This window comes from Elgaria multicarinata, chromosome 3 (assembly GCF_023053635.1).
Source record: "Elgaria multicarinata webbii isolate HBS135686 ecotype San Diego chromosome 3, rElgMul1.1.pri, whole genome shotgun sequence".
NCBI lineage: Eukaryota > Metazoa > Chordata > Lepidosauria > Squamata > Anguidae > Elgaria > Elgaria multicarinata.
This window is the reverse complement of record NC_086173.1, coordinates 82,944,343-82,964,845: the sequence shown is the minus strand read 5'-3', so window position 1 is coordinate 82,964,845 and position 20,503 is coordinate 82,944,343. Positions and strand designations below refer to the sequence as shown.

Sequence of the window (20,503 nt, the reverse complement as noted above, 5' to 3'; positions counted from 1 at the left end):
TTACAAATCTTTATAACTTTATCTGTTACATACTGCATTTGCAGCTTTATGCATCATAATTCTGTCATGCCTCATTGTGCATCAATTTATTTATATACAGCTATTTCTGGATTGCTTTCTTTTGTTCTATGATTTCAATGTGTCAATGTAGAGTCACACAAAAAGCTTACTGAACGGCATTAACTTATATGCAAATTTGGATTTCAACTGTCCACTACAGGTAATGACTTCTTGAGCCAGTTCATATGACACAACAGCCCATCCTGGGTTAGTTTTCCTACGAGGAGCTATGGTGTATCCCAGTTGCTATTATGAATATGTAAGCCCTGGCCAAGAGTTGCCATGCCTTGTTGTGTCATCTGAACCTGAGGGGAAAAGTTATTTGAGTGTTAACCCATGGCAATCACCAGCTGGGGCTTGCATATTCATAATGCCAGCCAACATGTGCCACAGCTCTTTGCAGGAAAATTAACCCACAATGGGCTGTCATGTCGTGTGAACCAGGTCCTTATGTTGGAACTCAACACCTGAGTATGTAAGAAAAAGTATTCACTGATATTTTAGTAAGTAACTGTTTTCTTTCTTTACAATGTGGATATACCACCTCCAAACAGAAGTGTTGTCAAAGTTGTGAAGATATTAACCTTTACTTCAGTTTGTAATGCCCATATGCTGCAAAACTCTTCAGAAATTCAGAATACCACTTGAATTTGACAGATCAGTTCCATGTTTTGCCTTAGTACATGAGCATGAACAAGTACCTCTGTGGTCAGAATTTATCATGAGTGGTATTAAGGGTGCTTTACTTACTTATTTACTTTTAAACGGCCCAATAACTGAAATTCTGTGGCGGTGTACAATATATTAAAACTTACTGTACAATTATTAAAACAAAAAATAAAAACATGAAGAATAAAACCGTTCCAACATCATAAAGCCAGACTAAAGCCAGCAATACAACAGACTACTATAAGTACTAAAAAGCCGTTTTTAAACAACCTGGGAGAATAAAAAGGCCCTCACCTAATGCCGAAGAGATTGTAATATAGGCGCCAGGTGAGCTTCTCTGGAAAAAACATGCCAAAAGCAAGGTGCCACTCTTATAGCCACCCACCTTGCCTCATTTGGCAGGAGCTCCTGGAAGAGGGCCCTAGATGATGATCTTAATGTCCAGGTAGGTAAATGCCTACCTGGAATTAGACTAGAAATATCTACAAGTCTTTCCTACCTATTTGTCTCATGTGTGAATGTTTTTGTAAAACAAATTATGCCTGAAGGCAAACATATGCCAGATGCAATGTTTCATATCAACCCATATGCCTATTTCAATATCTCCAAGCTACAGAGGAGATGGGTAGATGCACATCTATGCACAGCCCATAGATCAGATGAGCATGGAAATCAAATTGCTGAATACGCTGCACAGACTGGCCAAGGTAATTTCTAGGACTGGCAGCCAAGTTCCTAGTTTTATTTATTTAGAACCATATCATGGACTAATACTTTCCACTGATTCAAGTGATCAAGATATAGAGAGTGGAACAATATCCATAATTCAAAGGCAGCAGAGATTCACACACAAATCATACAGAAACATATAGCTATGAAGGTGCACACAGCAAATTGTGCGAATGTGAGTGGTAACCTGTGCAACACAAATGGGATAAGTCTTGCTTCCTATACCTCCTTTCAATTGTCCTTCCCTTATAGTCTGGCAACAGGTACACTCTCTCATCCACATTGCCTAGGTGGATGTGCGAAATGCAGCCGCCATTGTGCCCCTACTGAAAGCAGCTCAAAGAGGCACAAAATTCAAATCTGAGCCTTTATAAACAGCAGTAGTTACAAAATACCAAGCTCCGATTTTGAGAGATTCAAAGAAAACATCCTTAAATCAAGGCACCATATGTGTTTTTATTACATACGGTGCCTTAGCAGAGCTGTACATATGGTATTATGCCCATCTTTCCTTTGCATAGCTCTGAACTATAGGCATTATCTACAGAAATGAAATAAGTGGTGAAACTAAGACTCCGTTCTCATGAGACATGGGTTTCACAACCAGCTCTTCCCTTTAAGACACACTGCCAGTTTGCAACCTTGAGAAAGTACAAGTAGCTTTCTTTACCTTTCCAGATAAGTGGGAAATGATATTGTTATGGCTTCATCTGCCTATGCCTTCATCTCGTCCTATTCCTTACTTTCCCCCTCCAACCTTTCTGCCACCTGTTGTGTAGCACAGATCATGTCCCACTCCCCATGACACATTGAGGGAGGGGAGAGTGAATGCCAGGGCCAGAGAAGAAACAGGCAGAAGAACCCATGGCTGCCTCTCTCCCCATTGCATCAAGAAATTTAAAGATACACACAAAATCTCTGGGTTGTGACTTGGCAGCCCTTACAGCGAAAACCTGATTTCTTCCTGCTCAAATGCTTCTTCTGTGCATTCTTACAGGGGGAAGCCATTGCTGGGACATAACTGGTTTCTTCAAACTGAAGTGGTGCAAGTGCATTTTGGACCCAAGTACTAAATTACTTCACGAGAATCCACTATCTTAATCCTCTGGGCTGGGCTTGTCTATGATACCAGTGCTTAGATACCCTTTACCCCACTTTTTCTAGGATCCGGATTGGAAAGAGCAACAACACTGTGGAAAATAGTTTTGTTGGTGATTTAATCACAAGAGCTATTAGGAGAAAATTGCACTTGATGACAAGACCACAGGATGCTATTATCCCTTGGAGAAGATGACAATCTGCAAAGGAATTCCCATAAATACTCAATCATAAAACATTAAGCACTGCCTTCATTTCTAGCACATATGCAATGTTTTACCATACCGCTATGAAGGATAATAACGGCAAAGTAACATAAACATTTTTACTGACAACGCTGTGGTAAAGAATTGCCCTGTCAAAACATGATTAAAATTACTTCTTGACAATATGGCTATATCAATACTTCTCTCCAGTAATTCAGGGGGAACAGATGTTATTAAACCAGCCTTGCACGTCAAGGCCATTAGATTTCAGGGAGAGAAAAAGATACTGCAGATGGATGGAAGACAGTTTATGAAGCTGAAATTCCGAGTGAACATTTTCCTACTGGTTTTTGCTGACCAGGTCAGTTTTTGGGAGATATATTATAGAGCAATTCCTGCTGCTTGGAATGAAGGATGGATGGAGGAAAGATTTGATTGAGGCCTGAAGATTTGTGTCCTCCAAGTTCTCTTGGAATACAATACCAGTGGGTCAAACTTAATGCCAGTGCAGAGTCCTGTTTGCTGCATCTAGGGAACAAGATTTCTATGCATGAATACCTAAAGGCTACTTCGTCCAATGAAATGAATGGGTCCACCTTTTCAGGCTGGGGAGTGCCAAAAGTATAAATTGCACCCTGGAGCCCTTGTACCAGCATCAGATCACTGGATTGGGTAATTAATAAATGACCTAGCAGGTATTACCAGGCTTTCTTAGACTTCATTTTCTCACTTGTAAAAGGATGCTATCAAAACCTGGTCTGTCTCTCCTCCTTTGCACCAAACTAGCTAAGAGGCTAACATTCTTTCATGCTTGTGCATTGTGAATGAAACTATAGTGAAGCCCTTTTCAGGTGGACAAATAACAGAATCATAGTTATAATGCCTTAGTGTTCAAAGAGCACCACATACATTATCCCTGAAAACAACAACCCTGAAAGGAAGGTCAGTGTTATTATCCTCATAATGTTGCAAATGAGGGTCTGAGGCTGATTAATGGTGGTTTAACTAAAGCCACCTAGCAAGTTCATTGCTAAAAGTAAGTTACAGAAAGGAACCAACAGTACTGTGACACTTTAAACACTAATACATCTGTTGTGATATGTGCTATCCTAGCCAAGCACTGTCTTCACCAGATTGAGTAACTGTCAGAATCAGAGAATTGTAGAGTTACACAAGTCATTGGAGGTCTTCTAGTCCAACCCCCTTCTGGATACAAGATCTACAATGCAGCATCCTTGACAGATGGCCAGCCATTGAAGGACTAAAGAGGAAGGATGATGAAGAGTCTAAAAATGTCTTTACAGCTGCCCCATCACACTCTTCAAAATCCATGATACAGAACGGCAATTATGTTTCCCCTTTGTGTATATTGTACATCATATCTGTTGGAAATTCTAAGGATCTTTCCCATCACAAGATGAATGCGTTAAGACAAGACGCATTCTAAATAGCAGACATTTGGTTATTTAACCCACCCTTGGTTAAAAAAAATCCCTCCACACAACATGATAACCAACAGTTGGGTATTTGGCCAAAATAACCAATGCAAATAACCAACACCAGTTATCATGTTGTGCGGAGGGCACCTCTGGTTATTTCCTCAGCCACTATTGGTTATTTCCTCAACCGCAGAGTCACAAGGAAAGAGCAGTCAAAGCAGCGGCTGCTGTTCTAGTCCAGTCGACAGGATAGATTTTCAGCAGGAATGGCTGATGGGATACCAGCAGAAGGACTGAGGAAGGGGAGAGAGGGCCGGCGATGAGTGAATCAACTCAACGTGGACAAATAGTAAATTCAACGCTGATCCTAATCCACACCACGGTTGATTATTATCATGTCATGTGGGGACTACCCCCAGGATAAACAAGTGTTGAGTTGATTATTACCTCACTGTTGACTATTGTGCTGTCCGAATACAGCTGCTGGCACACTATGAAGCAAAATCACGGGGGATCCTTGCATAGCACAGGTGTCACATGGAAGGATAACTGATAGGGAAGTCCCAGTAGCTTGGTCCTTGCGTTCACAGCAGAAGGTAATCTCATTGGGCCTGGTGGATAACTTTCATTTTGCATGAGTTAAAGAAGGAACATGGCCTGAGGACCATCCTCTTCCACAAGGCATCTCCCCCACCCACCCACTCAAAAAGCCCTGAAGGTGCTTCCAGACAGAAGATTCATAGCGATAAAGATCAAATGGCACCGTGCGGCTATCCCCCCCCCTTTCCCCCACTTAAGAAACTTTTTTTGGTAAAAAGAAAAGACAGAAGAAGCAGTGAAAAAACATGGGAGAGCTACAAACTGAGGATGATGTTGTCTGGACCTCGTGGTATAATTCTGTGAATCAGGCAGTGCGATCGATCGCATAGTAAGAGCCTTGTGTGGATGCACCCAAAGGTAAGTGTCCTTCCAAGGCGCTTTTCAACAGCAAACTGTATTGCACTGTCTCCTTTTCACTTGAAAGAAGAATGGCTGAGTCAATCCTGGCAGGCTTTGAATGTTATATATGTGATTCCAGTGTCTCTAAATAACCACAACCTGCTGATTAGATTACTGTGTTACCCCATCCAGTCAGGGAAATGACATTCCCTACATTCTTTGCTCTGCTTTACGCATTAGCTGTGTCATTCTCTCAGGCAGAAAAAAATATAGACCTACAAAGGCCTGTTTCCTCAGAGACCTTATTTGAAAGCTTTCATTTCAGGGCAGAAGAATTCCCTGATCATGCCAAGGTCATCTAGCCCAGCATTCTGATTTCACTACTAGCCAGATGCCTCTGGATACTAATAAATCGCTTGATGTCTGTCCCCAGCATTTGCTATTTATTTATTGCTTTTTTATTTTTACATTATATTTCGCCTTCCCCCCACCTTTTACAAGGAATTCAAGGCTGTTTACACGGTTGTCCTCCTCTCTATTTTATCCCCACAACAACCCTGTGAGATAGAGTAGGCTAAGAGTCAGTGATAGATCCAAAGTCACCCAACGTGCTTCATGGCCGAGTTGGGACTAGAACCTGGATCTCCTGGGTCTAACACTCTAACCACTACACTACACTATGCTCCTTTTAAATTCCACTTTACTTTCATTGCTAAACTACTGATAGACCTATCCTGCACCTATATTTTCATCTATACTTACTAAAAAAAAATTGTGATAACAGTTTAAAATATATAAACAAACCATACACTCAAAAGGGCTAAGAAGCCTACTCCTGCAAAAGTGCACCTCAAGCTGAACAACTTTTCACAAGGCACAAAATTATTTTCCATGACATATTACATGGATGTGGCAGGATCCTGCATAACATCCTAGGCTAGCAATCCTCTGCGTTAAATGTTCCCCAAGCTAAGTGAGCTGTCCTACCCAGTATAGATAGAAGCTTTGTGGCAGCATTACAATTCAGAAAGCCATTGCCTATATATATATATATATATATATATATATATATATATATATATATATATATAAAGTTGACAACACAAACTGCAGGAGGCAGCTTCTGAGAGTTCCCCCTGTGGCAGGTCACTAAGAAGTTGAATAAAATGAGATGCTAATAAGATCTAATGTACTTTTGGCTGGGAAGTCTCTCCCAGAGCGGCACTCTTTTACATGAAAGGAAGAATTATACAGCAACCATAACGTGTAAATTCCTAAACCACTCCAACATGTGATTGGAATGTCTATCTTTAAAATCACAAATTTATTTAAATACCTTCTTAGTAGAGCAAATTGCAGGAAAGGAAAAATTATTTAGTCATCAAATAATTTGCCATTGGAATGTGTTAACTAACTGGGACTCTGCTTTGGGCTCTTATTTTTCCATCTCTAGTGACTTCTTATCCTATGGTGGTCAAGGAAAAAGCACACACTGAATTCTGTGTTCTTTCAGGTTGCACTGAGGCTGAAAGAAACCACTTTTCTATTTGTTCCTCCTACATACCTGATTTTTTTTTTAAAAAAAAAAAGAAAACAGCAGCCCCGGTGGCATTTCAGGAATCTTTTTTCCTGATTCAGTAGCTCTCTTCTACCAATCCATTTTCAGACATTTCAATTCTTATTTTGTCAACTAAAAGCATACAGATAGTTCAATGCCTCTTAGCTTTCATGTGAACTGTTTAGTAGTTTCTGAAAACACAGTGAATGTTTTCCTTAGGTAGGTAACATATTATTAAAATGCTTTGCTAGAAAAACAGTCACTCTAGTTTACATCTTTTTTGGAGATCTGATGACACATCCATCTAAGGTTCCCTTCAAACTTTGGGAATCAAACTTTACAAAAACTAGGCCCAACTCTCCCTGAGGCCGTAAACTTGAGACCAGGCTAGAGGTGGGAGATCATATAACTGAGTTCTCCTCAATACCAAATCATATACCCCCAGGTGACTTTTACAATCCCTTCTTTGTAGCGGCACCCACCCTCTGGAAAACCCTCCCTCATGTGGTTCGGGAGGCAGAAAATGTAATATCTTTTTAACGCCTCCTAAAAACATATCGCTTTAAACAAGCCTTCTCTGGACTGTAACTTATTCTGGTTTTATGTGTTTTTAAAGTTTTAAATTGGACTTTATGGTTTTAGTTACAAACTGCCCAGGCAGTTTACAACTAAAACTAGTTTATTTATGTAATAAATAAATAAATAATCCTTACACATAGGAAACTAGCATGTTAATAAGATACTTGGCTAGAAAGCATCCAATAGAGGCTACTGGTAGGGTGACCATATGGAAAGGAGGACAGGGATCCTGTATCTTTAACAGTTGTAGAGAAAAGGGAATTTCAGCAGGTGTCCTTTGTATGCATGCAGCACCTGGTGAAATCCCCTCTTCATAACAACAGTTAAAGCTGCAGGAGCCCTGCCCAAACATCTGGAGATCTACCACCTGCTAACCTTGTACTAACAAATAGAATGAAAGTTTAAGCTCTAAAGTCTTTCCCCTCCCTGCTGAGTTCTCTCCTTCCTTTGGAAAAAGCTAACAGTATGCCTTGCCCCCAAGTGGCTGAGCTTTCCTCAGCTTGACAGAGCCTGTGGGAAGGGCTTCAACCAGGGTTCAATTTGCTGCTGGCCTGTGTGACAGTTTAGATTTAAAGGGGCTTATAAGCTCAGTGCTACAGCATATGCATTCCATTCAAGACATATCAGGTTCAGTCCCTGGAATCTCCAAGTAAGGCTGGGAAAAACTCCTGTGTGAAGCCCTAAAGAGCTGTTGCCTGTCAATCTGTAGAGACAATACTGGGATAAATGGACCATTGATCTGACTCAATAGTAGAAGGCAGTTTCCTATATTCTAAGACTGACTCAAAGTACTTCTGTAAAACTTAACCTTGGCTCTCATTTTACCATATGCCATTCTTCAACCTCAGTTTGTTTCACAGGCTGCGTTCAGACAACATGATACTCAACAGTTGTTTATCCAGGGGGTAGTCCCCACACGACATGATAATAATCAACCGTGGTGTAGATTAGGATCAGCACTGAGTTGACTATTAGTCCATGCTGAGTTGACTCACTCATCTTCTGCCCTCTCTCCCCCACTCACTTTTCCCACTAATATTCCATCACCTATTGCTACCGAAAATCTATCCTGCCAGCTGGACTAGAGTGGCAGCCCGTTTTGTCCGCTCTTGCCTTGCAACTCTGTAGCTGACAAAATAACCAACAGCGGCCGAGGAAATAACCAGAGGTGCCCACAACACGATAGCCAACGGTGGTTCAAATAGCCAACTCTGCATTATTTGCATTGGTTATTTCAGCCAAATATCCAACCGTTGGTTTAAAAAACTCCTGTCACACAACATGACAACCCACAGTGGGTTATATAACCAACCGTCGATCACCGTGGGCTATCGTGTTGTCTAAACCCAGTCACAGATTGCTTCCAGATTGGTTTTTCTCAAAAACAAAAACTGAGATTGCCCCCACCCTGCCCATTCTGGCTTCCCACTTCAAAATATCCTACAGATTCTGCTATATTATCACAACATTTAGCACACAGTATAGGTTGCCATATAGCTAACATTGTGAGAAGGTTCAGTGTCTAGTTCCAAGTTTTCATTTTATTACAAGCAGGGTCTGGCTGACATCTGGAGAGGGACATGTCAAATGGTGGAAGTCACTATTCCTGGGGGAAATTTAATTGCTTTGAGCAGGATTATTTAAATCATAAGTCAACAGGACACTTGCTCTAGTAATGAGAAGAGGGTCAGAGGTATCAAGAGAAACGAAGCAGGGCAATCCCCAAACTATGCTGCAAATCCACCAAGATCTATCAAGGACTATATGTTGAAAAAGTTAAAATAAGGAGGGTTTTTTAAAAAAAACCTATCAAGGATCAGGATAGTGACTTGGGAGCTTCACTTCTGTTGTTTAGCACTAAATTGGAAGCACCCACCAAAAGGAAAAACAACGTGGAAGATCTCTTAAGACAGAATTGCACAACTGCCTCTTCTGCACCAAAATGGTCTCAAACATCAGCATTCTGGGGCTTTGGGGTGACAGATATAGTAAAAAAAAAAATGCACTGGATTCCTAGACAAGTCATCCATGGAGAGGCACTGTTGAGAGTCCCATTCTTTGACGCCATCAAAAGGCAAGAGTACTTGTAACTGTTGTGTAAGCAAGGTAATTTTTTATAAACATAGCACGCTGACCAAGCCAGCACAGGATTTATATAATAGCATTTAGTTATGCTTGGGCTCCGCAGTTTTCAAACTTCAGATACTGGGAAATAATCAAGCATCTAACTTTTTTCATTTTCCAATTATATTTACTGGCTTTATTCTCAAGAGTTCCTTCTATGGTCTAATAGCAAAGGATAGACACATTGTGAAAAGGGAAAGGAAAGAAATGACCTTTCGAAAATAATCTTGTTAGTTCTTATTAGTAAAAAGTTTGGGAGTCGTGTGTACTGAGTCCAACACCATGGAACACAGTGAGATTAAGTAAGCCAACAGTCAATAAAATATGGATAAAGTGCCCTTTACAACATCTATATGGGTCAATAAATATTTCATTCACCTGGAATTGACCTTGTACCCATTATTTGTTATGGTCTGCCCTTATTATTAAGGTGTTTTACTATACTAGGGCTGCAATCTTATGCACATTTACCTGCGAGTAAGAGCCTTTAAAATCGGTGGGGTTTAATTTTGAGTGGGCATGCGTAGGATTGTGCTGTAAATCTTCGTTCTCTGTTCTCTCCATGTACATCACTACCTCAGTTGTTTTCCATTCCACTTTCTCTTTGGGAATTTTCAATGTTATCAATCTATTTATTCCAGCATACAGCAGTTTCCAAGTTGAGAAGCAGGCCCTCTACTGGAAGTTACAAACATATTGAGAGGGGAAGAAAGTAGACCCAATAAAACTAAGGAATTGTATTTTACTGCATCCAAACTAAGAAACCAGCCCTCAGAGCTGCACAGAAGATGATTAAAGCATAATGGCTGGATATGCCAAATGACTTAGAAATTAAAGAGGCAGGTAAAAACAATATGGCTTTACATCCAACGACTTCTAATATCTGAGAATGACTTTCTCCATGATATAATGCACACTTCCTTGTCCTTTCTGAACATCTAAAGATAAATTCTCACACCTACACAGCTGAGCATACTGCATATGCACACCTCATATTAGTAGCTATCAATTACATATTGGCAGCTTGCACATCTAATGGTGGGATGGGATGGGGGGGGGAATGGTCCTGTTGCATAGCTGAAAAGCAAATGTGAACGTCTCAGTCCCATGCTGTATACACAAGGTGTTATTTTTTGTGCACACACATTATGAGTTTTTTGGAATCCTGAGAATTCCATTTTTCATTTTAAGGTGTATTATAGTCTTCATGGATAAATTTGCTTAAAAACATGATTGTGAAAATGCCCAAGTACTAGAAATAAAATGCTCTGATTATTTTTCAATTCCAGTGTCATCTTCAATATCAGACTCCAGTTTTACACATGTGAGACTAACAATACCAAAATAAGAATACAGTACAGTAAGTTTACCATAACCACAGACTGTGTGTGGGCATGAAAATAATATGTAAATCAGAAAATGTTGATGAAGCCAGAAAATGTTGATGAATTGCACTCTCCAGCTCCAGGTAAGTTTTCAATAAAGCCCTGGTGCCAAATAGGTTGCCACCCATTCCTGACTTAAATGATTTGACTACCGGTAAAACATAAGCAGTTTCCCTTAAAATGTACATTGTAGATTTGCATGCACCTGAATATGTAGTATGCCCTATGTATTTGAACATCTAAAAATATGATACATGATAGAATACAAATACAATAGAATACATGAGGAGGCAGCAACAAATTAAAGAGCACTTGAGTAGGATTTTTTTCTGAAATGTAAATCCCTGCACTTATTATATTTTTTATTTATATCCCACTTTTTCCCCAGCACTTATCTAAACCCTTGCTCTGTTGGATTGTCTGTAAACTAAATGTGGGATCAGCCTGAGAAAATTATGAATTATGTGTCTCTTGTTGATATTTTCCACTTATTAGGTCCTATTTAGAAAGACTCCAACGCCTCTGACTCCTCACTGATATAAAGAGCAACATCCTGTCTATTTCCCTTTTTATGCATTGTGCCCAGTTCCCGCCTACCAAGAATCTAGATTCATTTCAGTCTGGTTTCAGAGCTGTTTTGGGCACTGAAACAGCCTTGTTCATCCTAACCTATGCTGGAAAAGGACAGGTGGAGTGCAACCCCATTAATTCACCCAAAGCACTCAAGCCAATTTTGATATCGATCATGGTACAGGTGCTTGAGTTGGGATTGGAGGAACTGCATTACAGTGATTCCACCACTCCTATTTGGATGGCCATTTCAAAAATGTAGTTCTGGGAGGCTTGGTACTGTGACTTCTATATACTATGTGGTCCATCTGCTTCCCTGTGCTGTTTAACATCTACTAGTCTCTGCTGTTTAACATCTACTACTCTGAGTCTACAGAGATTTGTATTAAGGTGTTATCACTATGCTGATGACACCAAGTTCTATTTCTCATTTTCATCTAGTTCAGGTGAGGCTGAGGCTGAACTAATTTTGGAATCAGTAATACAATGGATGAGAGCTAATGAACTGAAACTCAATCCTGACAAGACAGAGGGGTCCGATGATAGATGATTTGTCTAACTGGCAAAGGGACATCCAAGCCACTTTGGGTATGCTTGCATTCCCCTTGAAGAATCAAATTTATGATTTGGGGATGCCAACATCCCCAAATCACTGGGTCCAGTGTTGTCATTGGAGGTCTCTATCATGCAAAGCACCTTTCATCAGCACCAACTGTCATCCCTCCTTGATAGAGATAGCATGGCCACAGTTATCCATGCTCAGGTAACCTCCAGATTAAATTACTGCAATACATTGTATGTGAGGCTGCCTTTGGAAACTTCTCAGAAACATTAATTTGAAATACAGCTGCTAGACTGCTAACTAGGAATGGCTGTAAGAACTACAAACTCCCAATCCATCAACAGCCATACTGGTTGCCAGTCAATTCAAAGTGATGAAACAAGTGACCTTTAAAACCCTAATTGACTTGGAAACTGGGTATATGAAGGACTGCCTCATTCTACATGAGTCTCCCCAATAGTTTAGGTTTGTCATCTGAGGCCCCTCTTCAAGTCCCCATCTTCTGAAGGTGACTAGAGAGAGGGCCTTTCCTGTTGTGGCACCCCACATTTGGAACCAGGAAGGCTTGCCAAATCTGGCACAAAACTTGATTCTGGTATTAGATGAGGATTTTATTAGGCCAGGTCTTCTAGCATGTTAGCTAGCTGGTTTTAATTTGGTGGCTTTTACTGCGCTCTGCTGGCTTTTGCTGTTCTGTATTTTAGTGCTCTGTGTAGTTTGTATGATAATTATTTACATTTTTATCGTTTTGGGATTTGTTTTATGATCTTGTAAGCCGTCCTGAGAGAGTTTGCTGGCTGAAGGGCAGGATATAAATCTTTAAATAAATAAATAAATAAATAAAGACTCACTGGATGGAAATGTCATTTTGAAAGGAAGGCATTGACTGGCCATTTTTAGAGCTCATTGAACAACCCATATTCCCTCTCCCCGCCCATGACTCATATAGCTTCCATCTGAAATCACTTTTGTCTTTCCTATCCCAAGAGCAGCTACTCCAAAGAAACTACTGCACAACCTCAGCAGAAATTATAAGATCCATCAAAGGCACGTCTGCTTTTATTGAGGGGTTAACTCAATAATTGTGTGCCATGATCTATATGGGTTGGGTTTTTTTTTGTGGGGGCTGGATTTGCTTTAGCCATGCTCACTATATTGGTTCCTGGAGCAACTTTTAATCTCTTCAAAGTTTAAAACAAAACTCTCTCCTGTTCACTTTGGCCACAGCTAGACCTAAGGTTTATCCTGGGATCATCCAGGGTTCGCTCCTGCCTGAGCACTGGATCCCCTGTGTGTCACCTAGATGAACAGGTTTGACCCCTGGATGATCCAGGGATAAACCTTAGGTCTAGCTATGGCCTTTGTTTATTTGATTCTACTTTCCCTTTCTGATTCTCTTTGGGGGTTTTAACCCTTTGGTTATCCAGAGTCATATCAATATCTGCTAATGAAAATTAAAGATATTAATCTAGATATGGGGAGGAGAGATGGGCACCACTAACATAGCAATGTCTAAACAAATAAAGATTAATAAAGAAAGACAAGTAAACTACTAGATTACTCCATTCAATACAGCAATGGTGGGCAGAGGGAAGAACTGGGTAGATCTCATGATTTTCAGTAGAGGCAAGAATTTCTGACTCCCAATTGTTTAACAATAGCTGCAACACAATCCCCTCTTGCCATAGTTACATGCTGAAATGTGGAAAGTTTGGGAATAACAAAGAGTAGGGTTTTGTGTGGAAGGACTATGAGCTACAAGACTCCTAGTACTAAAAAAAAATCCTGGAGTCAGAATTATTTAATTTTCCATGTGTCTTTTGCACTAAGCTCTAATTGGTGGATCTTTGGGAATCGAGTAAATAAGAAATTAAGATTCCACAGGCCTCATGTCTTTCCACCATTACTGTACAGAATTCAAAAGTTCCCTCTTGAAAGAGGGTAAATAGCCAAAAGATGACTGTGGATACTCCAGACCATGGTTTTGGATTCGTACATAAATCCATTTACAACTTGCCAATTACTCAGCAAGCAGCTTTCAAAGCAAGTTGTTAACTGCATTAACAGCAAAAGGAGCAAAATTAATTTCTGCTACCTGTCTACAACTTTTAGCTGAACTCACATAAGCCATTTACCCCTTAAAGGTTTGACTCAAGAATAGCCCTAGCAGTAAGTTGTGTTCTCCACAGAATTAGCAAGCTGTTGTGCAAAACTAGACCACATCTGGACAAAAACAGAAGCAGCTGTATCCCATGTTAGTCCTACTTAGAGTAGATCCATTGAAATGAATGGGATATAAATTAAGCTAACAGTGGATACAATCCAGCGGGTGAAATGCTGGCTGGGGAATGCTTGGAGTTGTAGGGCTTTTTGAGTTCTCAAAATACTAGAACCTGGGGTCATCCCATAAAGCTGATTGGTGGGAGATTCAGGATAAATAAAAGGAAAGACTTCTTCACACTGTGCATAGTTAAACTATGGAATTCATTACCACAAGATGCAGTGATAGCCACCAATTTGGATGGCTTTAAAAGGGGTTGGATAAATTCCTGGAGAAGGCTATCAATGGCTACTAGCCCTGATGGTTATGTGCTACCTCCAGTATCCAAGGCAGTAAGCCTGTGCACCAGTTGCTGGGATCATGGGTGGGAGGGTGCTGTTGCACCATGTTCTGCTTTGTTGGTCCCTGGTTGACAGATGGTTGGCCACTGTGTGAACAGAGTGCTGGACTAGATGGGCTCTCAGTCTGATCCAGCATGGCACTTCCGATGTTCTGTCTAAACATGCATAGGAATTGCACACTTAGGCCATAGCTAGACCTAAGGTTTATCCCTGGATCGTCCAGGGGTCAAACCTGTTCATCTAGGTGACACACAGGGGATCCAGTGCTCAGGCAGGGGCGAACCCTGGATGATCCCAGGATAAACCTTAGGTCTAGCTGTGGCCTTAGTCATACTTGTCTTCAATTTCCCCAACTTCTCACCCTCCATTTTCAAGAGTATTTTCCATTTCTGTTATAATTTAAACAAGGATTATATATAAAATCAGAAAGTTAATGAAAAGTATGGGCTACTGCCAAAGGAGCACCTGCAGCTCTATTCACAGAGATAGATGTGCCTACTACTGTGTGCTACTACTTTCTTCACTCATTTTAAGTTCACACAAGCAAATGCAAAAATAGCCAGGCTTTTGTTGGGAAACAGAACAGAAGCTGAAGAAACGTGAAGCAGTCCATATAGCCTATGATGCCCAGAGTCAAAAGAGCCCGCGTTTTCTATATCTTCAATAATTATGAAGGCAAGGCAATTTCAGCAGGTGTAGCTTTTAGGCTGCCCTGGCCAAAATTCCATCTTTCACATAACATTAAATCATTTGATCGCCCTAATGTGGCTATTCTAGAGCAGAGGTAGGTAACTTGGTGCTATTCAATGTTTTGGACTACAATTCTGATAATCCCTCCCTATTTCTTATGCTGGCTGGGACATATGGGACACATAGTTCAAAACAGCTGGAGTGTACCACGTTGCCTACTCCTGCTCTAGATACACCCCCAGTGGTGACAACCTTCGGGAAAATCTGAGTAAATACACCTCTATAAACAAGAAATAAGCTTACCCTCCTACTCTGTTTCAGCAGCCTGGACTGTCAAAACCCCAGTTGAATGTTTCTACGGAAAAGCAAACTTACTAGTTTTCATTCCATCTCAAATATGATTTAACTTCAGTGGCTAGCAAATATTTAAAGATCGAATGTAGTTCTTAAGGCCAAGATTGCTTAACTACAATGAGAATTTGAGTGAACTGCTGCCCTATCAGGAACCAATGCCTAATTTGCAAAGAACTGTCTGGTATTGTTTTGAATATAGCTTTACCAGTTGGAGAAAGAATCAATTACCTTTTGCAAACAGCATGCAGTTGCTGCTGTGCATAAGGTTCCCAGCACTGAGGAATCTATACAGCTGGATCTGAAATGCACTTGCTTTTTACAATGATCAGTTGCATTTCCATCTCCCAAGTTCAAACTTCATATATAGTTTTCTAAGAGGGCTTCTTGACAGACAGAAAAGGCAGTCAGACTAAAAGTCAATTAAAGTTCTTAAAATTAAAATGCTATTAAATGTATCATCAATGATGGACAATTGATTTGGGGGAAAATATGTTTAAAGTTGCAAGGCTGCAAAGAGATTAATTTATACCCCAGAGAGGCAGCTAGGAGGCCCCCAATACTTTGTCAAGCCATTTAAAGAAATCAAACTTCTGAAGATTCCCCCCCATAGATATGGGAAGGAAAACAGAGGATGCCCAAGAAGAGCTAGAGGAAGCTAGCAGGTGACTGAGGGAGAAACAGGCAGGGAGAAATTGACTGTCTTGAGATGCTAGTGGCAGTTTAACCAAAGGTTAACACATGCATTTCTGTTTACACATGAGTTTCTGGATGATATCCCAGAATGCACAAAGTAGTCTTGGAGTACTGCTAATGGAACCAATTACCTAGGGAGGTGGTGGGCTCTCCCACACTAGAGGCAGAGGCAGTTGGACACCCATCTGTCAGGGATGTTTTAAGGTGGATTCCTGCACTGAGCAGGGGGTTGGACTCGATGGCCTTATAGGCCCCTTCCAATTCTACTATGATCAGGGTTAACAAGAGATAAGCTGGATGGGAAGGGATTGGGTTTGGTTTTTTAAGGAGGTGATAATATTCTTAAATGACTATCCAACAAGGACTCATCTGATTCCCTTAGGGAACATAAGACAGAAAACATGTGTTTTGGGTGGGATGCCTGTGAGCATCTTCTAGGTCCCAAATTAGATTCCAACCCATTTTTATTTTTATTTAATTATAATGAGCGCTCAGAAGATTGAAGTTATCTCCGTCATACAGATGTCCTAGCCCTCAAGAACATCTGCTGGAAAAGACAGCTGGCCAGAGGGGAAAGTGTTCAGCATTTGTGGATAGGCGGCACCTGTGGCAGAAAAGAAGGTATGACTGAGGAGAGCCACAGGGCGTAATCTCAGCCAGGACTTCAGCCCTAGACCAAAGAATAATCAAGAGGAAGGTTCTTTGGCTTCCGCGAGAGGGAAGTATCTTGTCCTCGCCACCATGTCAGCCCACACACTTATGGAACGGGGGTGGGGGGAGGGAGCTCCACAGCAGAACCTGCCGGGCTTAAGCCTCGGAAGCGCGATTTCCTCGTCCTCGAGGAGACCAGAGCTGTGTGAGTGCAGCTATTTGGGGGGGGGGGGGGGAGAGAGAAGGATGAGAGACAAACAGCAGAGCAGGGATGATGATTCGCTTCGGGCAGGCATGCCTACCACAGGCAAAGTGCAAAGCCTGTAAGGGAATGCAGGGAAGGCGGCAGGCAAGCAGGGTGGGAGAGAACGCCTCCGGGAGGGGAGGAAAGAGGAGCCCGCGTATCCGCGGGCGAGCGAGAAGGGGTGGAGAGGGCGGGAGGGATTCAGTGGCAGAGATGGAAGACGAGATGAGACGCCCCCGGAGGAGCCCGTTGGGAGCCGGGAGAGTTTGAGAAGGTAAACAACAGCCACGCCCCCTACAGTCCTTATCCCTACCGCGCAGCTCAATTGCAGCCGTTGCCTGTACATTTCCATTCCCCAATCTCTCCATGCCCCCCAACGGCGTGACTCTCGCCCTTCCTTCCTTCCCCCACCCCCGCTATGATACAGCGCGGCTGCAAAAGCCATCAGCACCCCAGCAAAGCTTGTGCCATTTAAAGCCCAGCGGGGCTATCCCACCCTTGCGAAGGACGGCGCTTCTTTCTCCTCTGCCTCCTGGGCGCATTGTTTATGTCTGTTGCAGGAGCTGGCAGGGACCCTACAACCCCAGCACGTGAGAGGAGCCGATCATGTGGGTGCACCAGCTTCAAGGCATGCAAAGGCTCCAAAACGTGCTGCGTATCAACAAAAATGAAACTCGTGTCTCTCCTTATTGCCGCGCGATCCCCCTTTGCACAGACTTAACACGCTACATAACGCCCCCCACAACCATACACACACTTTTCGCCCCCTAACTCTTCTGGGTCCATACTCTCGCAACCCCTCCTTTTTTACCCCCATCTTTCTCCCCCCCCAATAAACTGTTTAGTCCCCTCTCTCACCCACCCCTTTCTTTGAGACCTTTTGGGGTTAGCTCTGCCGCAGTCATTAATTCGAGGAAACGTTTTCCGAAGCTCCCGATCCTTTAAAAAGTTGTTGTTTACATTCCTGCCACCTCCCTTTTAAAACATGACTGACCAACATGCGCAATCCATGCCTAAAAACGCTGCACACTTCCCCCCCCCATCCTCCTTTGCAGGCAGCACAGTCAGGGAGCGGTAAAACAAACGCAAGGAGGTTGGGGGGGGGGGAGAGAAATCAAGAGAAGCTGCACACACACACATATATATATATATTTAAAATGGAGCAATTTTCCACCCTTTTACCTTGGGCTGGGAAAGAGCGTCCTCCAAGAGTTGAGAATGTCCCTCGGGTTACAAGCGAGGTGTGGGGAGAGATGCTCCAGAAATGTAACCGCTCCTGGAATCTCCCTTTGCAAAAATTAATCCGGTACCATTGCGGAGGGGGAGAACCATCCCCCCCCTCGCAGGATCAGAAGATGATACCCTCCTTTTAGGAGTAGATACAAAGTAACTCCATGGATGCAAAAACGAAAACCCCACTAAAAAATCCCCCCCAAATTGCTTCCAGCTGAGATGGCCGCTAGGTGCAAAATCCAGCGAGCCCCTCCGTGCGTGTTTCTGTTTCTTTTTTAAATCCAGACTTCTTTTCCGATCTCTTTGCAATTGCCCGAAATTCTGCGACTGGCCTTTTTCTTTTTTCTCCCTCTTTCCTTTTTTTTCCCCTGCTGGCGAAGAAGGGACTTCTTCAAAGCAGTATATCAATTAGGATGATGCTGGGGAGAGTTCACCCCCACCTTCTTCCCCCGCCCCCTCGCCACCCTTCCCTCAATTTCTTCTTTTCTTGTTTGTTGTTTCTTCCTGACGAGCAGCAGGTCCAGGTGCAGCTGCAGACGTGGGTCCCATCCCTGATTGTGTTCGGCATGTGTTGCCTCCCACCCCTCGCCCACCCCTCCCTCGCTTTCACCTCCCTCCGATGCGCTGAGTCCCCATCGCTTTTCTCTTGTGCCCTGGGCAGCTGGAAAGGGGTCGGGTTGCACACACGGACTCGCTCTCCTTTTCTCTCTCTCTCTCTCCTTCTACAAGCCTGATCAGGTCACTTTCGCAATGATCTTCAGCCTGGCGCGCACACAACGGTGGCGGCAGTGAACACACATACACACACACACACAGATCACAGAGCTGCAACACTTTCTTTGCTTCCTCCCCTTCTCCTATACACACTCCCCCCCCCCGCTCTTTCACCTCCTCGGAGCTATGCACAGGCGTACACTAGCCTGCTGCTGCAACCTTACAAAAAATAAGCTTATACTTAACAAAATCTTTTGGCGCCATATTAATGACGTACTTCAAATTTGCCATTTCTTCCTGCGTCAAAAAGACGTTTCTTGCAAATAACAGATGAGGTGCAAACCGGAGAGGGAAAGGGAGGGGGGGGGAGAACCCAACGTAAAATAAATACAAAACCCACCCCTTCAGCTGGAAGGAGGAAGGGACCCTCGCGGCGAAAATCGCGCGTGGGGAGCACCGGGCGGGGGGGTTGTTTGTGGTGGCGGCGTCAACCAGAAGCGCACGAGGTGAAGGCGGGGAGGAAGAGGGCGAAGTGGCGGGGCAAACAGAAATCAGAGGCAAATTGCTCTCCTGTGGGTCACAAAGTTATGGGGCTGCCTCTGTGTTGAGGAGGGTGGCTTTTCAAATGCTACCACTTTGGGGGGAAAGAAAGAAAAACGTCTCTGATTCAAATCGTTCTCCAGATCATTCCTAGCCGGGAGCAAACTGGCGGTCAGCACTTGCTCCTTTTTAGCAGCCGTGCCAAGAGGGAGGAGAGACGGAGGCTAGTAGAGCTTCAACAGGACATTTTTTTTTCTTTCACATTTTGTCCCAATAAGCCGGTTTGTTTCGATCCGGGCCGACAGGGCTTTTCTCACTTTTTCTCCCCCCGCCCCCCAAACGCCCCAGATCAACGGCTTCTCGAAAGCAAAGAGAGAAAGAACTTTGCACAGTTTACACAGGAAGAAGAGGAGCCAGGTCCGCCCTCCTGTAGTTCTCGACTTGACCTTGTGATGCACAAACAATACATTTCAATCCGTTGCTGGAAGGGTGTTTGTTGCTGTTGCTCTCACCCGTCTGTTTTCTGTGGTGGTGGCGGCAGCCGCCGCCGCCGCCGAAAGCTGTTCCAACATCCAGTTGGCCACACCTACCGCTGCCTGCTTGAGGCAGGCACCTACTTCTGGTAGAAGAACAGTTATTTCAAGCAGGCAGAAATTGAAGGGGGAAGGAGGGCAGAGAGGGCCGCCTACCTGCTCGACTCTCGGCCACTCAAAGCACTGTCTTCTGTCTCCTAGATGCATCCTTCTGCCCACAGTACAGGAACAGGCTAGTGTCTTGCGTTTCTGCAACGCCCACCCCTCTCTCCCAGTGGGCCGGGTACATTTAATTCTGAGTGCCATGCATT

The 20,503-nt window shown here is 42.9% G+C and overlaps 1 protein-coding gene across 3 annotated transcripts in view; it reads right to left on the bottom strand.

The window, feature by feature from the left end:
* JADE2 (jade family PHD finger 2) overlaps window positions 1-20,243 on the bottom strand; it is a 186,643-nt gene extending 166,400 nt beyond the window's left edge. The window contains exons 1-2 of one of the 3 annotated variants that reach the window (XM_063120745.1): window positions 19,397-19,454; window positions 18,355-18,773 (exon numbers count right to left, since the gene is read on the bottom strand). Coding sequence is in view for 1 of the 3 variants with exons in the window: in XM_063120744.1 (XP_062976814.1) it covers window positions 20,172-20,231 (60 nt within the window). In the remaining 2 variants the exon portion in view is untranslated. Of the gene's footprint in view, window positions 1-18,354; window positions 18,774-19,396; window positions 19,455-20,171 lie in introns of those variants that run through there. The other 2 variants (XM_063120744.1, XM_063120746.1) reach the window with 2 other exon arrangements.
* Window positions 20,244-20,503: the final 260 nt, after the last annotated feature.